The sequence below is a fragment of the Callospermophilus lateralis genome, chromosome 18 (genome assembly GCF_048772815.1).
Source record: "Callospermophilus lateralis isolate mCalLat2 chromosome 18, mCalLat2.hap1, whole genome shotgun sequence".
Classification (NCBI taxonomy): domain Eukaryota; kingdom Metazoa; phylum Chordata; class Mammalia; order Rodentia; family Sciuridae; genus Callospermophilus; species Callospermophilus lateralis.
Genome location: NC_135322.1, coordinates 49,796,459 through 49,818,924, shown reverse-complemented (window position 1 = coordinate 49,818,924; position 22,466 = coordinate 49,796,459). Strand labels below are relative to the sequence as shown.

Here is a 22,466-nt window from a genome sequence, read left to right as displayed (position 1 = left end):
TACAGGTGTGCTGCACCCGCCAGGCAGTTCTATTATTTTCAGAAGCTAGAATCTAATTTTTCTTTGCTCCTTCCCCACTCCCCCACCCCTAAATGCTGGGGATGGAACCCAGGGGTAAAGTAACCGCTGAGTAATATCCCAGCCCAGCACTTTTTATTTTTTGGTACTTATTGAGCCCAAGGGTGCTTTATCACTGAGTTACATCCCCAGTCATTTCTATTTTTTATTTTGAGACAGGGTCTCACTAAATTGGCTCGTTAAATTGCTAGGCTGGTCTGGAAGTTGCGATCCAAGTCTCAGGGATTACAGGAATGCGTCACCGCGCCCGGATCCCAGCAATTAATTAATTTATGTTTCATAAGGTCTCGCTAAATTGCGGAGGCTGACTTACTGGCCATCTTTCTTAGTCTCCCTATTGAATTACTGGTATTACCGGTGTGGGTTATCACACGTTTGTTTTGTTTTAATAACAAACACAAATATGCCTATGCACTAGTCGAGGTGGCGCACGTTTGTAATCTCTGCGATTTAGGAGGCTGAGACCGAAGGATCGCAAATTCTAAGTCAGCCTCAGCAATTTAGTGAGACTCTGAATCAAAATTTTAGAAAGGGCTTGGAGATGTAGCTCCGCGGTAGGAGCACCCCTGGGTTCAGTCCCCAACAACCGTCCCGACACGAATCTTTATTAGGTGGGTTTCAGCCTTGACTTATAGATGAGGAAACCAAAATTTGGAGTGGAGCATACAGTTGCCCTGCCTTACGTTTGGAAAGGCTGCCTCCAAAGCTATAGTCAGCAATCACCCAGGTACGCACGGGGTACCGCGGGTAAGGCGAAAACTTCAATTCCCGTGGGGCTGTGCGTAAGCATCGCGATATCTTCCTTAAATGCGGCGGCGGGAACGCAGTATCGGCAGCTTCCGGTGCGTTTGCGAAAGCGGGAGGCGGCGAGGATGGCCGACGACTGGGACAGCGATCCTACTATTCGCACGGTCCTGCAGCGCATGCTGGATAACGCGGATTCGCGTACCCCGCGGCGACCCCGGAGTTCCGGGGCCGGGTATGGGAAGGCGACGCAATTAGAAGGACCCGGGAGTGGGGTCTTGGTGGGAGCCAACATCAACCCCATTTGGAGAGGGCAACAGTCCCAGAGAGAAGCAGAGCTCTGGGCACCGAGAATTGCTCCACTCCCCTAGCCTGTCTCGGCCAAGCTGTTTGTGCCCCTACCCTGGAGCTCCAGGCAACCAGGCCTCGGGACCACAGAGTGCACTCTCGGAGTCTTCCACTTCTGGAGTCAGAAGGATACTTGCTCAGTTTTCTAGGCTGTTTGGCCCACACCACCCAGGGTGTGTCCAGACATCTGCCCTTGCCTTCCGGGTGGTCCCCACCTTTTCTTGCACATTCAGCCCTACTCTGCAGCTCCCAGCTGAAAGAGGGGAACGGAACTAGAGAGAACAGCCTTCGCAGAAGTCGGGAGACAGGAACTAGAAAGATATTTTACTAGGGAGCAGGAATTTGTCCTGACTTGGAAGGAGTGACCCTGGGAGAGGGTTGTGGTGATCTCATGGGGCAAAGGGTGCATAAGTGGGAATTTGAGACAGTTCAGTCCTTTCCCTTATAAAGGAGTGGAAGTCATTCATGATAGATTTTTTACCCATGAGTGATGAGATAGAACCTGTGCTCAGGGAATATTTATGTGGTTCTGAGAGTTACTGGACTGGGGAGACAGAATTGGGTGACCCATTATAGTCTCCCATCAGACCCTGACAAGTAATCAAAAGGGCTAAAAATACTTAAATAGCCTTCAGACTTTTAAAAGTGTTCGGAATGGAAGCTCTTCCGATTATTCCTCTTGTCTGTATGGCTAATCCCAACTTATCCTTTATGGTTCTGCTAAAGTCACTTTGTGAAGGCTTCTTCAGTACCCCTCTGGATCAATCATGGTCCCTTTCTTCCCATACCTAATAGTTCTCTTTCACACACATACTGTTTGACACAGAGGCTATGGAAGGCTCAAATGGTTTCTGGGTTCTTATCTCTAAGAGAAAAGGGCTTTAAACCAAGACCCCTGGTGAAAGAATGTCTCTGCATCATATAGCCTGTCATTTCAATTCCCTTACATAATTCTTAGAAAATTGGTCTTTACACAGTGCCCAGAGAGCCCTACTTAAAACATCTTCCTCCAGGAGGCTGAGTAGCAGAACAAAGACATCTGCCAAACAGCGTTCCCATGGAGTCAGGGTAAGTGCCCAGTCCACTGATGACTATAGGGCCCAGACTGCCTTCTTGGGGCTATCAGGTCTATTTCTGGAGCCCATCTTGAAGGACTCCCCAGGCAAAAAAAAAAAAAAAAAACTGACTAGTTGCATGATGCTTTCACCCATAGTCTATTGACAGACTGGCCCACATTCAAGTCACTGGTAACCTAAAGGAACAGACACCCCGGGCTCTGGTAGAGAACATCCTAATAACTGGTGAGTGGGCACTGATCTGCCAGGCAGAGATAGGCACCAGTCCTGTGCTAGCTCTCATTCAAGGAAGCCTCTGCTGTTCTATTCTGCAGCCCCATCTTCCATCCTCACGCCAGAGGCCGTGGTGAAGCCAGTGCCAGCACTGCAGGTGGTCCAACCCTCCAGAAGGGAAAGCAGTCAGGGCAGGTACACAGTGAACTTTCCTCCTGGGCTGGGCTGTTGAGTTGTTCTGGTCTGGGCACCTCTTGGCTCCAAATGCCAAAGTTGGGCTTCCTTGCCTGTCTGAGATAAGATCTGTCCTCATAGCCTGGAGCTACAACTTCCTGAACTTGAGCCCCCTACAACCCTGGCTGCAGGTCTGCCAGCCTCTGACAGGAAGAAGCAGAGGTTGAGATTGTCAGTGTTTCAGCAGGAAGTAGACCAGGGCCTGCCTCACTTGCAAGGTAAGGCCTAGGATACCACCTGTTGCTGTCCTCTGCCTCCTGTTTTCTGAAGAGGCTTAAGGAGGCCTGAGGGAGAGCATTCATGGACTCTAATATAATTTACTGTGATTTCTTCTTTTTACATCTTCGTTCTGGTCACTGACAGAGCATCCTGAAAATGCTGATACCCCATCCCTTACCAGGTATTATTCCCTGTTCTGGGGGTTGATTGAGTAGAGGCTTGGGGAGAGAGGTTCTTACTGTTGGAATCTAGCCATATGATCCCTGCTGGTTCTAGCCTCACACACTTGTGACTACATTCTAAAAGATGAGAACCCCTAGGGCAGATAGGGGCATTCCTTTGGGGACATTGGGCCTCACGTACCTGACTTTCCTCTTACCTCCTCCCTACCACCAGCTCTTTCAACCTGACTTTTGCTACACCTCTTAAGCCACAGTCAGTGAGGAGACCTGGTTTGGCTCGAAGACCTCCCCGCCCCCGTGCTATAGATGTGGGTGCCTTGTTGCAGGATCTGCAAAATAATTCCTTGGCCTTGGCTCCTCCAGGTAAGGTTGAGGTTTTGCCTTTCAGTGTTTGGGAGAAGGTACTTCCCTATGACAGATTGGAGATACTCCTCACTCTGGGGTTGTACACCTCTTGGTGGAATCAAAGATAGCATTTGAGCCTGGCTAATAGGTCTATGAGGAGTTTCTACTTTCTTTCCATGGTTATTGGCACTGGTCTTGGTGGAGCTCAGTCTGAGTGTCTCCATTTCTTTCAGAATCTCAAATCCTTGAACTACAGGGATAGGGTAGGAAAGGGGTGTGGTCTGGTGGTTGAAACTCACTGGAAGAATGAAAGGCTGAAAGGCGGATTCATGATCAGCAAGCCAGTTAGAGCTGACCTGGGAGCCTGATTCCCTAAGACAAGTCAAATTTATCAGAGTAGGAAAATTTCTGGGCCGAAGGAAAGTGAAGAGTACAGGTAAGGGTAAACAGTTGGGACCAAAGGCAGGAAGGTAAGCAATGAAAGCAGTGGAAGGGAGATGAAGTTTAGGGTGTAGGTCATCTCTCTCTGAGACCACTCAGGCAGGGCACACCTATGGGGCCAATTGCTCAGACCCTGGCAACTCAGTATCAGCAGGTTAGCCTTTAATACACTGAATGCCAGCTGGCTCTTGATCTTCAGGTGACAGCCTTAAAACCCCTATTGCAAATCTGCCATCGGACACTGTACTGGAAGACACCCAGCCATTCTCACAGCCCTTGGTTGGCTGCTCCCCCAGTGTACATCGCTCTCTGCCCAACCGCTTTCCTACTGGTACTGAAGATGCTGAGAGGACTATGGGGGACAGAACACAGAGCAGTGGACCTGGGCTACAGAACCACAGTGAGTATGTAGGGCAGGTGGCCTGGAGCCAAGCTTAGCTTGGGCAAGTTAACACTGTTGATTTTCCCTCCTCAAGCCCTAGCACTGTGTTCCACAAAGCATTCTGGCTGGAGGTTCTTCCTCCACCCAAAACAGTGTCAGTGTTGGACCAGAAGATTTCACATTAGTGCCCTGGTGCTGCCTCTGACTTGGTCTTTCCTCAATGAGTGGGGCTCGCCTTGCTGCTCCATCTTTACCCTTCTTGGAGCCACAGCCTTGGCCTGCTTTGTTTCAGAAGTAATGGAAGCAGAGGAATCCCAGGAGACTATGAAGGCAGAGGAGCCAGAAGGATCTTCAGAGGATGAGAACACCTCTGACAGGCCAGGTAAGAAGCCTAGTACGTGGATCAGTGGGTAAATGGCAACAGCTGTGTTCAGGCCCTGCACACACAAGGGGCTTGCCTGTATTGTTTCTGGGTAGGGAGCCAGGGAGACTCTGAGGGAAACTTGTTTAGCTGGAGCTAGTTGAGGCTCTTGAGAAACAGGAAAAGACTTTACTGGACCTGTATAACTGGGTGAGATGGGTCAAATGTGAGCTTCTATGACCCTACCCTTTCTCTGCAGCAAGTCCACAATTGGCATCCAGCACACCCAGGTTCCTTCAGGCCCAGCGACTGCATTCAATTCTTGAGCCAGCCCCACCGCCTGATGTTGCAGTGTAAGATTTCATGACCCTGTTACTCATGGGCCTCTTGGGAAAGGGCCAGGCACTGAAGTCAGCATTAGGTACCTTGCGCACAGTCATCCCCTTTTCCACAGGTATGCAGATGATTATCCAGCACAGCAGCCTGAGCCAGTATGAGGAGATACTTCCCAAGGGCATATCTGATCCTGATGCCTACCTCCAAGAGCTTACGGGAGCTAGGGTGAGGTAGATGTGCCTAGGTCAGTGTGTACTCAGGGCTTCCTAGAGGAGGATTAGCAGAATCAGGACAGGCAGCGATAAGACTCCTGAGGGGAGAAAATATTCATTCTGAGGCCAGGGGATCGCAAGTACCATTGTATATGATGAGGCTAGACTTGGACATTGTATCCAGACTGGACAAACAGGGTCCAGGGAAACACTGGACCCAACTTTCTGTGTGGTCCCAAGTCCACTGCTTCTCAGTAGATGGTTGGGATTGCTGGTCCAAGCTAAGGAGCACATGGACTCAGTTTTATCATGAGTCAGTAGGACTTGCCCTTATTAGGGACCTTCTCAAGTAAAGCAGTTTAACCATCTCTGTCCATTCCTGCCCCCAGCTTGTCTTCAGAGACTAGGGAGCCTGTGTCAGCCCGGCTTACCCCCAGACCCCGAACTGCTGGCTCCAGGCCCCGTCAAGATTCCTATAAGGCTGGACTGAACCACTATGCAAAACTCTTCAGCTTCTATGCTAAGATGCCCATGGAGAGGAAGGCTTTTGAAATGGTGGAGAAATGGTGAGTCTTGGACACCTGGATGGAGAGTGGGGCCTCTCAGATTATGAACAGACTGTTCAGTCTGCTGTAACCAAAACTTCTTGGCAGCCTAGACAAGTATTTCCAGCACCTTTGCAATGACCTGGAGGTATTTGCTGCTCATGCTGGCCGAAAGACTGTGAGGCCAGAAGACCTGGAACTGTTGATGCGACGGTGAGTGATCAGAAGAGGAAGGCTGGGTGTGGGGGTGCTGGTACTGATTCCCTACACCCCTCTCTTCCTCTGCTGCAGGCAGGGCCTGATCACTGACCAAGTCTCATTGTACGTGCTTGTGGAACGACACCTACCCCTGGAGTACCGGCAGCTGCTCATCCCCTGTGCATTCAGTGGGAATTCTGTCTTCCCTGTGAAGTAGTGGCCAGGCTTCAATATGCTGTCTCCCCACCTGAGGCCTCTTAACCCCACATAACCCTCCATCTCTCCTCCCTGTCCCCTAGCATCAATAAATTGTGACAAATAGAATATTCTGCTTTTTGGTTCATATCCTAACCTCCCAAATCCTCCTTCCCTTATCACCCAACATCTCAACATAGCCTCGAAAACGGTTTGGGTTCAAACAGTTTAGTACTAAACATTGTATTAGCAGCACTGAAGCTCTCATCCGATCCATGATGGTCCTAGCTTGTAGGCTCTATGTCCCGAGGCCCTGTGCGCTTGACATCAGCCATCTGAAGCTGTTCCAGTGCAAGCCTAAGACATAGCTTGATGCCCTCCTCCACCTCGTTGCCTTCCTCTGGAAGTTCTGATATGGGAAGCTGAAATGCCTGGCTCAGGTAGTTGCTCAAAGTCTGCTTGTCCAGGCTGGGATCAATGTTCATCAAGGCCCTACGCATCTTGGATAGGGTCACCTCATTATGGCTGCCCCACAAAAAAAGAAGAGAAACAGGCTTGAGCCTTCTTCTCTGTAGCCCAAACTCTTAAGGTGCTCTCCTTTCTGCTGGACTTGAGCAGTTTATAGTGCCCAGCAGAAAGCTCAGTGCGCTCAGGGGCCTGAGATGCCACCCTGTGGAACTTGACTTGTGTGGGAATCACCAATGGCCAAGTGGACCTATAGGCCCCAGGGTCACTCACAGTTCCAGGCCCAGCTCCTGCTTTAGTTCACGTAGGTACTCATCCTTCTCAATCACATACTGTTGCCACAGCTTTTGCACAAAGAGATCACTCTGGCCCTCCTCATTCTGGAAGAGGCCACCAGGCAGGGTGAGGTCACATTGAATGGGGGCCAGTCAAGGCTAGGGTAGGAGCTGAGCAAGTTCTTAGACTCCCTACCTACCTCCATAAACAATGAGCGGTAGTTGAACAAGTCTGAACTGTTGCTGTTGGGATGCCAGCCCCCTGCCTCCATCAGCTCCTGAATTTGCTCTTCCTTCTTGAGGGGGAAAGTGCTCTTAAGGATGTTGCTATGGGGAAATAAAAGGACAAACAAGAGGACTGGCAGAGGCTGCCCACCCAATTCCCCACACCCTTTTCTGCCATCCCCATTAGTGGACAGAAGAACAACAATCTCAGGCTGTGACTGTTCCTGCCAGGCTTCTTTTTTCCCTGTATTCCTGGCCAGAGGAGAGGTACCGAACTTTGGTGTGGCCAGGACTGACCTCTTTTTTTTTTTTTTTTTTTAAGAGAGAGGGAGAGAGAGAGAGAGAATTTTGATATTTATTTTTTAGTTATCGGCGGACACAAAATCTTTGTTTTGTATGTGGTGCTGAGGATCGAACCCGGGCCGCACGCATGCCAGGTGAGCGCGCTACCGCCCGAGCCACATCCCCAGCCCCAAGACTGGCCTCTTACCTGAACTGCTCCATGCTTAGTAGCCCTTCGTTCTGACTGTCAGCATTGGTCATCTCTTTTTGCAGCTGGGCTACTGTTTCCTTCTGGTTGATATACACACTCTCTGTCCTCTATAGAAAGGAAATTATTCACTAACTTGCTGCTTTGGGAGTGATGGGGGCAGTGCTGGGCTATGCTGAAGACAAAGGTCCCTCTGTCTCCTTGAGGGAACCAGGTAGGGACCAGGTCCAAGCTTACCTTTCCCATTAGAACTGCATAGAATTGACTCATGACTTCATTGGTGTGGAAGAGCTTGATATTCTCAAAAATGGTATAAGCCCAGGCTATGGCATCACTGGGCCCAAAGCGACGCTCCAAGAAATTAAAAAAGAAATCTGGAAACTTTTCTTTCTGCGGAGTGGGGAGGATGCTTGGTCAGCATGTCCCAGGGTTGGCTGACCCACCTCTATTCCCTAGCACCATGAGGGAACCCCCTAGAGGACTTATATATAAGGCCACACTGGGCCAAGATGACTGGTGAGAGCTGACCTGTTCCTGTGCCAGACGTTCCTTCCAGGCATCCTTAAGGATGTTTACCACTTCCTTCTTGCTTGGTTTCTTGTTCTCCACAGGGCCATCAAACCGAAGGAAAGTGGGGATGGTTTCCCCATAACCCTGAAAGGCATGGTGTCCGCTCATGTCTGGGCTACCTGATATCCCCACCTCCAAGCAGGGAAGAGCCCCAGATGGTCTCCTTTAAAGCTCAACTCTCCTTAATAGCACAATCTGACTATTCTGACTTTGACCCAAACTTCCTGCTAGGAATGCCCTACCAGACCAGGAAAGTAGTTTTTCTCCCGGAGCAGGCCTTCGCCAATCTCCTCCAATAGCACATCAACCAGCTGGTCACTGTTCTTGTCTGCTGCCAGCATATGCCAGCGTTCTTGGCCTCCAGCCACCACATCTGCAGAAGGGGAGAAGGACCTGGAGTCCAGTTCAAGTCTTTTAGCAGACCCTGGGGCCAGGAAAGTCATCATTACCTTCACACTTGGTCCAGTTAGGTCGTGGTGTGGATGTACGCTGGATCTCCTGCAGCTCAGAAAAGAACTGGTCTCGTTCCTTCAGTGTGCTCATGTGCATCTGTAGCAGTGAATCATGCTCCTTGCAGACCTCTTCATAATCAGCTCGCAGACTGTCCAGCTGTGGGTAAGGTGATTGGTCCTAGCCACCCACCTGCTTAACCCTGCCCTACCATTCCTGGCCCTGCTTGCCCACCAGCACCTGCTCTTGAAGATCCTTGTTAATCTTTTCCTGCATTTCAAAGTCTCTCCTGGGTACCACATCTCCAAAGTTGGCCTTCATGGTGTTGAGTTCCATCTGTGTGCGGGTCAGATCTTGCCGGGTCATCTTCAGAGCCAGGGTTAGCTTTACGGGGTCCTCCCCCCAGACGCCTGCCAGGGGACCCATCAGCCTGTGTCACCTTGACTCTGGGGTTTGTAGCCCAGGCCTGGGTTGAGTATCCCTTAGCATACCCAAGATTTTTCTGCCTTATCTACCTTGAATCTCCCGTGTCTTATCCACATGGCTACCAGCCTAGGGGTTCATGCTTAAGTAGTGAAACCCACCACATGTCTTACTAGGCCTGTCTGGTCCACAGGGAGCCCTGGCTATCTCAGCTGCTAGGAGTATTCCTACTTAATGATCCCATGATTCTCAGTCCAACTCAAAAGATTCACAACCCTCGTTAGTAAAAGGGACATGTCCCACCATGTATGGGTACAGAATGAGCAGATATTACAAATCTTGAATGAATGGGGTGAGTGATGAGAGCCAGACTTTTCTCCAGCCCTTTGAGAGGGGAGAGACTCCTGACTCAGGTTACCTGGGGACTGGGCTAGTGACATGTCCTCCCGCTGGTACCGAAGCTCATTCAGATCTCCAATGAGGATCTTGCGGGCATCTCGCTCACTGAGGTAGTGCAGGTACTCCTCAGCCAAGTTCTTCCTCAGTTTGGACACCTGCTAGGACAGTGGTTGTGTAGTCAGGAGCTTTCTATGGATCCCTGTAGGCAGCCAGTCAATACAGGGATGAGATGGGTGTTGGGTGGTCCTCAGCTTAGGAATAAGAAAGGTTGAAGAAGGAAAGCAGCATTCCCAAGAACCCAACAAGATGCCAGTGCTTTCTCCTGTGAAGAAAGTCTGCTGGCACTCAGGGCCACACCAAACCTGTTTTGAGCCCTGCAGCAGGTCAGAGGGTAGAGGTAACAGAGGCTCTGGGGAGGGGTTAAAAAGGTAGATGGAGGGTGGATAGGGTTAGGAGTAGCCTTGTGCATAAGGTCACCATGAGGGGGCAGGAATTCAGGGACTTGGTCAGTACATCACTTTCACTCACCTCTGTCTGCAATGAGATCTTCTCTTCATTCTTTTTGTCAATGAGTTTTAACAAATTCATCTTCTCTTTCTTGAGCATGGAGATTTCATACCTCTCCTCAGCCCTCATAGCCATGATTCTTTCATTGCAATCCTCGTTCAGAGTGACAAGCTTGGCCTTCAGTGGCTCCAGGGCACGAATCTTCTCCCTTTGGTGGGCTAAGCAGGGATGAATGGAAGAGTCCTTTTGGAGCCATGAAGAGCAGCCAGGAGACAGATCCTAAGGTCATGGGTAAGTGGCTATCACTTGCAAACACCAAGAGTCTATACTTGCCTGTTAAATGCCATGGTTCCTAGTTCAGACCTTCTCACACTTGCTTTAAAAGCAAGGGCAGAGTCCAAATGAGGATCAGGGTTGCTACTACACACTTAGCCCTGCATCTTTAGTCCTAAAGCCACAATCTGCTTTATACCTTTTGAGTCTGAAAAAGGACCACCTCACTTCCCAGAGGTGCTCACTCTTCTGGGGTTCCCTCTCAAGGACAGGAGGAGGTGATGTCCTCTGGGGAGCCCTATCACAAAACAGTACATGCAAAAGTGACCTCAAATCCCAATTAGTAGTTGCCCCAACCCTGCTGTGGAGCCTCAGAAAGAATAGAATCCTCTGCATCCATTGTAGGCTGGGCTCATGAGAGGGGCTGTGTTCTTACCCAGCATCACCTCATATGCATTCTTGATGGAGGATAGCAATGGTTTATATGTTTTGAAATCCTCTATGAAGAACTCAAAGATCTCTCTGTAAGGCTGGCAAAAAAAAAAAAAAAAAAAAAAAAAGGAATCCTGTCAATTCCTGGCTCATAGATGCCACCCTTTTATAGGAACCCATTTTTTTTTTTTAAACTGGGCACAGAAGTGTTCCCAGGTAACACAAATGAATGCCCAAGGCATCACCAAAGTCTTTCATGGTACCATGGAGCTGGGGAGCAGCTGCCTGCAGGCCTCTGCTGGTCTGTGAGGCATGGTGAACCATCATGGGCCAGGCACTCTGTCTGAGCCCTGCCTCTGGTTCCCGGGTAACCAGCTTCTTGCTTTCTAACTCCTGAATCTGTTGGCCTCTCACCTGCCATCCTGGGGGAAGAGGTTGAAGGTTCAAGCCTGCCTTAAGTTCCAGCTTCATAGTGGATGTATGGTTTTCTATCCTACTTGGACACAGGAAGATTGTTTTTTGTTTGTTGTTTTGTTTTTCTGAGATGTTACTCAGGTGTGAAGCAGGGACCTCTTGATTTACAGAGAGGTAGCATTGTTTACTGAAATGAGCACAGGCTCCAGAAGCAGCCTTGAGTTTGAGTCCCACCCCCACTACTCCTAGTGGTGTGCCTTCAAGCTTCTGCTTCCTTGTTAGTGCTGTAACTTTTTTTTGTATGATTGTGTCCAGGGCCTGGTACATGTCTGGGGCTCAGTAAATACTTCAGTCAGGATTAGGGCAGAAGTCAGGGAATCCCTGCCATCATCCCTATTTGAGTTCTTCCCTGATATCCTAATATGTACTGGAATTTGTGTGGCATCTAGACTGATCTCTCTCTGTCTCTCTCTCTCAGCTTTTTCCTCAAGCTTGGGGTTGTTACTACAGGGCTTGTGGATACTATGACTTCTGCTTGCCTAGCTGACAAATTTGGGCGGCTATTTGCTGACATAAAATAAGACTCAGCCTGGATCCTGGAGACTGCAAAAGGGACTAGAGGCTGCATCCAGTTAACCTCACTCAGATGGGTACATTCCAGCCTCACTAGGGTTTTGGTTCCATGCTACAGCTTTGCCCTAGCTGGCTTTGTCATAGGATATGCTTCTTTTCAGGGAAGGAGACTTCAGAGTTGGGAGAGGTCGTCTCCCCTGAAGGTGTGAGGTGCTCAGTCCTTTGAGTAAGGTTTCTTCCCACCCTTCTCACATTTTGTCTGTAGTTCTAACCTGCAGTCTCAGTTCCTGGGTAGAATCCTTGCCCAAGTCCAACAGAAGGAGCTCCTTGCGTAGGTAGTTCTCTAGTTGTTCCAGGTATCTTGGCTTGGCAGTGCTCATGGGATACTGCTTCAAGCTACTGCAGGGAATGGTGGACTGAGATGTCACTAGCATCCCACAGGCACTTGTACCCTGGGTCTGGGATAGCCTATGCCTCTGCCCTGCCTGCCAATACAAGGTCTGGTCTGTAACAGTCCATCCACACTGGGCTGACCTTAACTTACCCGACTTGCTTCCAGGAGTCATCTGAACAGGGTTTTCGATTTTGCAGAATAGTCTGACCACTGGTGTATGTGGGCCATGGGGACAGGTGGCCACCCATAGATAACTGAAAGGTCTTCAGGGAGGGACAGATAGAGTTACTATGGCAACATTACTCCCCTTCCTAATGTTCCTTTCCATCCCCCTCCCACACTCCAGGTGGTTTTTTGATTTTGTTTTTAGAATATCTCTTAATAGGATTCGTAACTAAGACTTGAGAGGGCTTGGGTTAAATCCTAGATCTCCCTTATTTGCTCTATAACCACAGGCTTCACTTCTCTGAGCCTCAGTCTCTGCATCTGGGAAGTGGAGAAGATGATAGTCCCCATTGCATTGTATTGAGATGAGACTGCCATGAGAAAGTTTAGTGTGTGGATTACACAGACTCTGGCACCTACTAGGAACTCAGTAAGTGCTGGGTTCTGCCTTGATTTTTTTTTTGGGGGGGGTGGTACCAGGAATTGAACTCAGGGGCACTTGACCACTGAGCCACATCCCCAACCCTATTTTGTATTTTATTTAGAGACAAGGTTCTCACTGAGTTGCTTAGTACCTTGCTTTTGCTGAAGCTGGCTTTGAACTCACAATCCTCCTGCCTCAGCCTCCCAAACTGCTGGGATTATAGGCATGCACCACTGTGCCCAGCTCTGCCTTGATTTTTTTTTTTTCCAAAGAGATAGAGAGAGGGGAGAGAGAGAGGTTGATTTTAATATTTATTTTTCAGCTCTTGGTGGACACAACATCTTTATTTTATTTTTTAATTTTTTTTTAACAATTGTCACAATTTTCTGGTACTATTTTTTTTAAAGAGAAAGAGAATTTTTAATTTTTATTTTTAGGTGGACACAACATCTTTGTTTGTATGTGGTGCTGAGGATCGAACTCGGGTCGCACGCATGCCAGGCGAGCGTGCTACCACTTGAGCCACATCCCCAGCCCGTCTTTATTTTATTTTTATATGGTGTTGAGGATTGAATCCAATGCCTCACGCATGCCAGGCGAGTGTGTTACCACTTGAGCCACATCCCCAACTCTCTGCCTTGATTTTTAAGTGTGACTCTTCTTACCATTTTCCTGATTGTTTATTTTTATTTCCTGATTATTATTATTATTATTTTGTTACAAATGGACAGATGCCTTTATTTTATTTGTTTATTTTTATGTGGTGCTAAGGATCGAACTTAGTGCCTCACACATGCTAGTAGTAAGCACTCTAGTAGGCTAGTAGGCAAGCACTCTGTCACTGAACTACAGCCCCAGTCCCTATGGACCTTTATTTTATTCATTTATTTATATGTGGTGCTGAAAATAGAACCCAGTGCCTCACACATGCCAGGCACTGTGGCTCTACCACAGAGCCACATTCCCAGTCCCTTTTCTTCCTCTTAATAAAAGTATTTTAAGCAATTTAAATAAATGCCTTGTGAGTGCTCCTCTGACCCAGTCCCAAACATTTTGAACATGTTGGCTTAACATTATTTTTGGTACATATTATATTTTAAGTAACAGTGAATCAGAGAACATATAAATTTATTTTAAAATTTCTAGATGGATCCTTAGCACCACATAAAAAATAAACAAATAAAATAAAGGCATTCTGTCCATCTGTAACAAAATTTCTAGATGTATAATTATTTTAGAGATATATTGTCAGTTCCTATTTCCATTGCATAATATCAGCAAATGCAAAGTATATAGTTTCTGATTTAAAAATGTGTTAAGACCAGTTGGGCTTGGTGGCACATGCTTATAACCCCTATTCAGAAGTCTGAGGCAGGATTGCATATTTGAGCCCAGTCTAAGCAATTTAGCAAGACTCTCCCAGAATAAGATAAAAAATGCAGAGGGGTAGCTCAATGTAGAGTGCTTGCCTACCATGTGTGATTCCCTGGGTTCAATTCCCCAGTACTGAAAAAAAAAGTTAAGATATTATCTGTGACCTATAATCTGATTGCTTTGCAAGTGCATTTGTGTGGTACTGGGGATTGAACCCCGGGGCTCTGTTCACTTGTCACACCACCCCCACCACCCCCAGCTTCCCTCATGTCCCTAGAACCCAGGAGGATCCAGATGACTATGGACCCAGAAATGCTTGATGAACAAAGGAATGATGAAACCCTAGAAGTAGACTTTTTATGTGATGTTGAGGATTGAACCCAGGGAATCACACATTATATATATATATTTGTCTCCATGACATATATTTCATGAAAAGATTTGAAAAAGTCAGGTGTGGTCATCAAATCGTAAGTTTTCTTTTGAAAGACTATCAAAATTGATGTGATTATTATAAAAGTACAAAATAACCCTGGAAGATACCTGGAACCTAATCCTGGGGAGTTAATAGAAAGTTTTTGAGTTTCAAAAGGCCAGTACTCATATCTGCTCCTTTTGCCGTGAGAAAATATGCTCGCCCTACTTTGATTGCAAAGGTGCTTAGACACTTAGTAATCAGTGGTAGTGGCTGCGTCTTTGCCAGGTTATCATGAACAGCTGGGAAAGGCTTCCATCAACAGTGGCCAGAATGCAGTATTCCGGATAAAGGGGGGTGTGGGGGTGGAGTGCTGGCAAACAGGGTTGGGGTTGGGCGGTTTGAAGCTCTCTGCTTCCCTCTGTAGGTGAAAATGGGAAGGTGGCCCTGGGATCCAAGGGAGACAGGCGGGGGCGAGGGGGGCAACAGCGCCACCTGGTGGTGAATATGGCCGCGCAGAAGAAAGAGTTAGCAAATGAACCTGGCCAGAGGTTCACCAGTTAGTGGACAGCTGATGAAGCAGGGAGCAGGGCAGAGCTCACCTTGAGGGGACTGTACTTCCTCTTGGCGGAAGAGTCCATACTGACCCCTTTTTCCTCCCTCTACAGGGATTTTGCCGTTTTGACTGTCTTCAGCCTCACAATGTGTGTGGCACCTGAGGTCCATGTGTCTCCAAATCCTCCACAAGGGACAACTCACCAAGAGGAAAAGCACCACACAGCCCACAGCCCACAGTGTTCCACTGTGAGCTAGAGTTGTTTGCGCAAATGTGTTTTTTTCTCTGAGATTTGAAGATGGGTGTTTTGTTCATTAAATGATAATAATCCTATGATCCTATCATAGCCCCAAAATGGGATGGGGATATATTTCAGTGGTAGGGCACTTAACCTTATGCATGAGGCCGTGGGTTTGACCTCCAGCAACACACACACATTCACATACAAACTCTAGTAATTTTAATAAGATAATAAGACAACATTCATTCTTATGTAAAAACTGTAAAGAACAGGAATGGAACAGGAACCCACACAATCAAGAAATCCTACTTTACTTTGCCTTTAAGCAAAAAGATTTTGTTTGCAGGGTCTTCAGTGCTGGAGATCAAAGTCAGGGTCTTTTTTTTAATATTTATTTTTTAGTTGTAGTTGGACACAATACCTTTATTTTAATGTGGTGCTGAGGATGGAACCCAGGGCCTCGCACATGCTGGGTGAGTGCTCCACCACTAAGCCACAAGCCCAGCCCCAAACCCAGGGTCTTATACAGTGATAGGCAAGCACTCTACCACTAAGCTTTACCTCTAGCCCCTTTACTCTACCTTTACATACCTGCTCATAAGCATTTATGGAGCTCTTAACTTATGGCAGCCACTCAAGTATCCTATTAACATCTGGGCCATAAGGACAAAAAAGCATAGTCACTACACTGAAGGACCCCAGAGATTGGTGACCATGCTAGCTTCTAACATAATGCCTGACACATGGCAGGCTGGATGAAGAAACTTCAGGGGACTGGGATTGTGGCTCAGAGGTAGAGTGCTTGCCTAGCACCCGCGAGGCCCTGGGTTCAATCCTCAGCACCACATAAAATAAAAAAAAAGATATGTATTCACCTGTAAATAAAAAGTAAATATTTTAAAAAAAAGAAACTCCAGAATGCTGAGCTGCAGGGAAAGGTCTGGGGGCTCTGCCTGGGAGGAGGGTCTGGGAAGGTTTTTCAGATGACAAGTGGCCAGTGTGCATTCCTCTCTTCCCCAAAGTCTGGGAGGCTTAGCCTTTGTGAGCCACACTATCCTGACCGGGAAGAAGCTGTTCTGGTGTGCATATTTCAGATGACGGTGCTTTTGAGTTGCAGACAGGCAGTGGTGCTTTTGAGTTGCACACAGGCAGACAGATAGGGTTTAGGGGATGACATGTGGAGATCCAAAAAGGCATTGTCACTAACCAGTGTCTTTCGTTTCTGAGAAAGCTTGCACTTCTGGGTGCTTTTGGGTTCTCGGAGACAGTCATCTATCTTCATTCCTGAAGACTGTGGGTGTGTTCTGCATAGAGGAGAAGGTGGTGGTGGGTAACAGATCCCAGAGTAGGGAGAGCCCTCCTATCCTTCCCAAATCCACAAGGCATGGTCTTCCCTCCCATCAGAGTCAGCCTCTGGGTCTTCTAGCACTGCCTCCAGAGTCCCAGAGATGTTGCCAAGTAAGCCCCTGGCCCTGGACCCAAACCATTTTTCTGAAACATCATCACCAGAGTCTCACCAACTCTTGCAATAGCAGGACACCCTAATCATGAACCCAGAGACTCTGGGTTTATATTTCATGGTACAAAAAATTAAAATAAAAATAAATAAATTCTGTCTCTACCACTTCTAAGAAGAGTTCAACACTTTAATAAGCCTGTTTAATGCTTATAAAATACATGACATATAGGAGGTATCCACTAAGTAGTAGCTTTTGTTATTAATTTGAACTAATATGGATAAGGGGATCATCCCTATTTATTTTAAAAGCTTACATAATTTGTTTTTATTTGGTGCCAATATTTAGATTTCTAGCTTTGAACCAAAAGCAATGTATTCACAGTATCACATGCTAGGCAAACACTTTACTACTGAGCTATATCCCCAGCCCTCCCTTTTTTAAGTGTACTGTTCAGCAGGGTGTCTTGATCCAAATGCCCTTTTAGGGCAGGAGTCCATTATTTTACAACCAATCTCCAAAATTTTTTTCATTTTACAAAACTGCCAATTAAACAATTCCCCATTCTTCCCTCTCCCAGCCCCCAGACACATTCTTTTTGTCTCTGAATTTGATTGGGTACTTCATATAAGGTATTTCTTTGAGACTGATTTATTTTACTTAGCATAATGTCTTTAAGATTCATCCATATTGTAGCATGTCAGAATATCCTTCCTTTTCAAGGTTGAATAGTTAGTCCATTTACTTTTTCCCCATCTATTCATGAATCAATGGGATGCATGTGTTGCTTCCTCTTGGTGGTTATGACTAATGCTGCTGTGAACATGGATTTATAGATACTTCTTGGCAATACTGGTTTCAGTTCTTCTGGGTATGTACCCAGAAGTGGTGTTATTGAAACATGGTAAATTTTTGAGGAGCCATCATATTGTCCATTTTACATTTCCATCATTAGTTCCCATCAGTAGTCCCTACGTGCTCACCAATGCCAATTATTTTTGTTTTATTTTCCTGTGTTGGTTTTGGTTTTAGGTTTTTTTCATAGTTGCCTTCTTAGTAGGTGTGAGATGTTATCTTATAATTTGCATTTCCTAATGATTATGTTAAGCATATTTTCATGTGTTTAGTAACTCTTCATATTTTCTTTGTAGCAATGTCTATTCAAGTCCTTTGCCCTTTTTTCAGTAGGGTTGTTTAGTTTTTGTTGTTGGGTTGTAGTTTGTTATATATTATAAATACTAACCTTTATATATTGGGGAAATTGGAAAATGTTTTATCTTGTTCCTTAGATTGTCTTTTCACTCTGTTATATCTCTCATGCAGTTTTTAATTTTGATGTAATCCACTTGGTCTATTTTTACTTTTGTTGCCTGTGCATTTTGCTCATGTTCCAAAGAAATCATTGCCAAATCCAATGTTATGACGTTTTTCCCATTTTCTTTTAAGAGTTTTAGAGTTTTGACTCTTACTATTAGATATTTCATTCATTTTGAGTTTATTAGCACATTTACTTTGAAATTAGACTATTAAGATGAGATTCTGGTAAATCTGAAATTTCTGAGCCTTATTTATGTATGAGAATAAATTTTCTTTAAAGGCAAAAAAAAGAGATATTGATAGAGAAGAAAACTAGTTTCAATCATACAACTCTACAACATTTTTGTGAAAGAAGATAATAGTAAAAAACAAATTTACAGAAACAAAACAAAGCACCCAGTAGAGCTGTAGGCTTATCCAAAAAGCCTAGGATGCTTCTAAGTATTTTACACCAACCTTCAAATGGGAATGGGAAATATATTTTTATATCCATGGTGGTGAGAACTCAATTATTTAGTCAATGGTAGGCAGTGGGTTTCTCAAGAGTGTATCTGGTATTGAGCAACCTCACCTCAAGCTGTGAGTTCCATCCACCAATAGACTCTGTAGGAATGTGAAGGTGAAAGGAGAAAAGACCTTAAGGAAGAGATACCTGCCCCAGGGAAATATACAATTTGAAGGTCTTTTTTAGAGGATCCTGCTGACATGTTCTACAGTGCTAAGGTCTGTCCTATCTATCATGTTGTCCCTGGTCTAAGAGGAGCTGGAAGAGGATAATCACACTGCTCCTTGAAGGGAACAGCCCAGACCCATGTATGTCACTACATAATGGTAAAGGAAGACTATGGTGAATGAATGATATTTTGTATTTCCACCAAATTCAGCACTCAGAAATTATATTCTGCTTTCTTTCTGAAATGGATGGAGATTCTCTTTCTGAGTCTGTTTTACATCCCTTTTGTAGATTATTGCAGTGTCCTGGATTATGCCTGTGATAGATAATAACTCACTTTCTCAAATTTACTATTAGCTCTGGATAAAATCTTCAAATTGTTATTTCCTGTTCTAGGGGAATTTTGTAGGCTTTTTTTTTTTTTTTTTTTTTTTTTTGGTAAAGGCAGCATCCCCTGAATGATTAGAGTCTGGGCGCAGTCAGGCTTTTTTGCATTGAGAATTATATTATAGATATATAAGAACTGTGGCAGGGCTTCCCATATTTTACTTAAATGTTTTCAACAGTGACTGTGAGGTGGGCTGTGTCATCCTCATGTTTGAGATATAGAAGCTCAGTCTTGGAACATTTTATTTATTTATTTTTTGGGGGGTAATAGGGGGTTGAACCTAGGAGAGTTCATCTGAACTACGTTCCCAGTCATTTTTAAAATTTTTCTTTTGAGAAAAAAATTTTTTTTTTTTTTTTTTTTTATTAGGATTGTGGCTCAGCAGTAGAGCACTCGCCTGGCTCGTGCGAGGCCCTGGGTTCCATCCTCAGCACCACATAAAAATAAATAAAATAAATATATATTTAAAAAAAATATTTTTTTTTTCTTTTGAAGGAGGCTAAGACAGAAAGATCACAAGTTTCAGCCTGCCTTGGTAATTTAGTGAGACCCTGTCTCAAAGTTTAAAGAGAGCTGGGGAGGATGTATTTTTTTTTTTTTTTTGCAGGGGGGATACTGGGGATTGAACTTGACCACTGAATCAAGGGCTGGGAGCATAGTTTAGTGGTAGAGTACCACTATATTACAGTGCCTTAGTATCAAAAAAATAAATTATTTTGGGAACAGGGTCTCACTAAATTGCTAAGGCTGACTTTGAACTTATAATCCTCCTGCCTCAACCTCTTGAGTTGTTGGGATTGATCCCAGGAATGTTTTTACCACTGATCTACATCCCCAGATCTTTTTATTTTTTATTTTGAGACAGGGTCTTGCTACATTGTTCAGGCTGACCTTGAACTTGAGATTTTCCTGCCTCAGCATTCAGGGTTGCTGGGATACAGGACTTCACCACCACGTCCAGCCTGGGTTCAAATTTTAACTCCACCATTCACAAGTATGTGTAAAACATATGAGCTCTCCAGGCTTAGAGTTCTTTAAAATGGTGATGTAACTACCTCATAGAAGTGTTGTGAGGTCATTTCTTAGTGCTGCGTAGTACTCCATTGTGTATAAATGCCACATTTTTTTTATCCATTCATCTATTGAAGGGCATCGGGGTTGGTTCCACAGTCTAGCTATTGTGAATTGTGCTGCTATGAACATCGATGTGGCAGTATCCCTGTAGTACGCTCTTTTGAGGTCTTCAGGGAATAGTCCGAGAAGGGCAATAGCTGGGTCAAATGGTGGTTCCATTCCCAGCTTTCCCAGGAATCTCCATACTGCTTTCCATATTGGCCTCACCATTTTGCAGTCCCACCAGCAATGTATAAGAGTACCCTTTTCCCCACATCCTCGCCAACACTTGTTATTGTTCGACTTCATAATGGCTGCCAATCTTACTGGAGTGAGATGGTATCTTAGGGTGGTTTTGATTTGCATTTCTCTGACTGCTACTACGCAGCACTAAGAAATGACAAAATCATGGAATTTGCAGGGAAATGGATGGCACTAGAGCAGATTATGCTAAGTGAAGCTAGCCAATCCCTAAAAAACAAATGCCAAATGTCTTCTTTGATATAATGAGAGCAACCAAGAACAGAGCAGGGAGGAAGAGCAGGAGGAAAAGATTAACATTAAGCAGAGTCATGAAGTGGGAGGGAAAGGGAGAGAAAAGGGAAATTGCTTGGAAATGGAAGGAGACCCTCATTGTTATACAAAATTACATATAAGAGTTTGTGAGGGGAATGGGAAAAAAATAAGGAGAGAAATGAATTACAGTAGATGGGGTAGAGAGAGAAGATGTGAGGGGAGGGGAGGGGGGATAGTAGAGGATAGGAAAGGTAGCAGAATACAACAGTTACTATTATGGTATTATGTAAAAATGTGGATGTGTAACCGATGTGATTCTGAAATCTTTGTATTGTTTTGAATAACCAATAATAATAAAAAAAAGAAGTGTTGTGAGGGTTATACGTGGTACAGAAAGCATTCAGCATATTAATGTTCAATACAAGATAGTTGTGATTACTAATAGTAAAGTGTGCCGGCCCTTTTGTTATCCTTTTTGTTGACACGTAATGTCCTCACTGGACTGACAAGTCAGCCAGAATTCTAACTGCTTCTGCACCACTAATTCTGCGGGGCTGAAGCCCCAGCCCGAAGGACAGAAGCCAGCAGGTGTTGCAGAGGTCGGGACCAGGTGTCATCTTTCTCTCTGGAAGCCATCCTCTCCGCCCTTAGCCGGGTTACCGCCTACCTCGACTTGGAGAAGCTGTAGCGCTGCGACGGCAGGGAGGCCATGACCCTCCGGCAGGCGTGTGGCCAGCACCCAATGCCCGGGAAGCTGCGGGAGTGTACAGCTTGTTGCCATGACGACCAGGCCCCAGCAGCCCTGCGGTGAGGGCGGGATCCGGCCTCTGCCACGCCCCCAGTCCAGCGACCGCTGGCTCGGAGGAAGACAAATGAGTTAGGGTGGACTCGACATGGGCACAGGGTGCCCTGGGAGACAGTCAGTACAGCAAGTTCGATATTAGCGACAGAATTGAGTCAGGGAGATAAGCAGAGACCACAGCGGAGGAAGGAGAGCCGAGAGGCCGGAGGCCGCTTTGTCTGCGGGAATTGTAGTTTTCGGGGTCCTGGAGTCTCAGCTGGACAGCCTTAGGACGGAGCAGGTGTGTACTACATCTCCCGAATTTCCCTCTCAGCCCGCATTGGCTCGCCCCTGTGGAGCTATGCATTGTGGGAAATGCAGTCCAAAATGTGGCGAGGCGTGGCAGTGTCCAAAGAGAAGTGCCCGACTCGGACTCAGTTTCCCTGAGGCCCCGGGAGGCTCGCGAGCCATTGGCTGAGCTGGGCGGATCTGGTCGCGCTCCTCCCCGCCCCCAGTGACACAATAGCAGCTCCCTCCAAGATGGCGGCGGCGACGGCGGACCCGGGAGCTGGGAGCCCGCAGGCAGGAGACTCCTCTGGCGGGGGAGCTGCGGGTGGGCTGCCATCCCACGGGGAGCAGGAGCTGAGCCGGCGCCTGCAGCGCCTGTACCCCGCGGTCAACCAGCACGAGACGCCGCTGCCGCGCTCCTGGAGCCCCAAGGACAAGTACAACTACATCGGCCTCTCCCAGGGCAACCTCCGCGTCCACTACAAAGGTATCGGCCTGTCTGATCCCAGGAGGATAAGTCCGTAGTGTCCACAGGGCAGCTGTGTTGCTTGGCCTCTGCTGCATCACGTCCCTGTATCTGCCCTGGGGCTCCAAGATGGGCCTTCGTCCCTGCGGAGTGTCCAGAGTGGTGGAGCTGACCAGGCCGAGGGTTGACTGCCTCCTTTGCTCAGCCCTGAGACACCCAACGTCAAATAACCGCAACAGGTGTCTAAACCAGTTCTGAGCTGGACCTTTCACTTTAGGGCCTCCTTGCTTGTC

At 46.5% G+C, this 22,466-nt stretch overlaps 3 protein-coding genes across 5 annotated transcripts in view; 2 read left to right on the top strand and 1 right to left on the bottom strand.

Annotated features, from left to right (window-relative positions):
• The first annotated feature begins 941 nt into the window (after positions 1–941).
• Positions 942–6,202, top strand: Cenpt (centromere protein T). 2 transcript variants are annotated; one of them, XM_076838776.1, is made up of 13 exons: positions 942–1,057; positions 2,148–2,238; positions 2,384–2,471; positions 2,561–2,654; positions 2,775–2,911; positions 3,057–3,093; positions 3,309–3,457; positions 4,080–4,280; positions 4,558–4,644; positions 4,883–4,976; positions 5,561–5,737; positions 5,825–5,929; positions 6,008–6,202. In XM_076838776.1, the coding sequence occupies exons 1-13, from the start codon at positions 951–953 to the stop codon at positions 6,129–6,131; spliced, it is 1,491 nt and encodes a 496-aa protein (XP_076694891.1). In that variant the 5' UTR covers positions 942–950; the 3' UTR covers positions 6,132–6,202. The 2 variants fall into 2 exon arrangements, with proteins under 2 accessions (XP_076694891.1, XP_076694890.1); XM_076838775.1 differs by having other exon boundaries at positions 4,555–4,644.
• Positions 6,203–6,393: 191 nt separating this feature from the next.
• On the bottom strand, positions 6,394–12,247 carry Tsnaxip1 (translin associated factor X interacting protein 1). The gene is made up of 14 exons (XM_076839151.2): positions 12,150–12,247; positions 11,878–12,004; positions 10,623–10,716; positions 9,935–10,131; positions 9,426–9,561; positions 8,825–8,994; positions 8,584–8,743; positions 8,377–8,507; positions 8,093–8,218; positions 7,802–7,954; positions 7,565–7,674; positions 7,050–7,176; positions 6,848–6,954; positions 6,394–6,634 (listed from the first exon to the last, which is right to left on the bottom strand). Exons 1-14 carry the CDS (start codon positions 12,245–12,247, stop codon positions 6,394–6,396), a joined length of 1,977 nt encoding a protein of 658 aa, XP_076695266.2.
• A 9,681-nt stretch (positions 12,248–21,928) lies between these two features.
• The window catches only part of Ranbp10 (RAN binding protein 10), a 67,609-nt gene continuing 67,071 nt past the window's right edge, over positions 21,929–22,466 (top strand). Inside the window, exon 1 of one of the 2 annotated variants that reach the window (XM_076839638.2) lies at positions 21,929–22,194. In XM_076839638.2, the coding sequence (XP_076695753.1) occupies positions 21,960–22,194 (235 nt within the window). In that variant the 5' untranslated portion in view covers positions 21,929–21,959. The remainder of the gene's footprint in view (positions 22,195–22,466) is intronic. The other variant, XM_076839637.2, reaches the window with a different exon arrangement.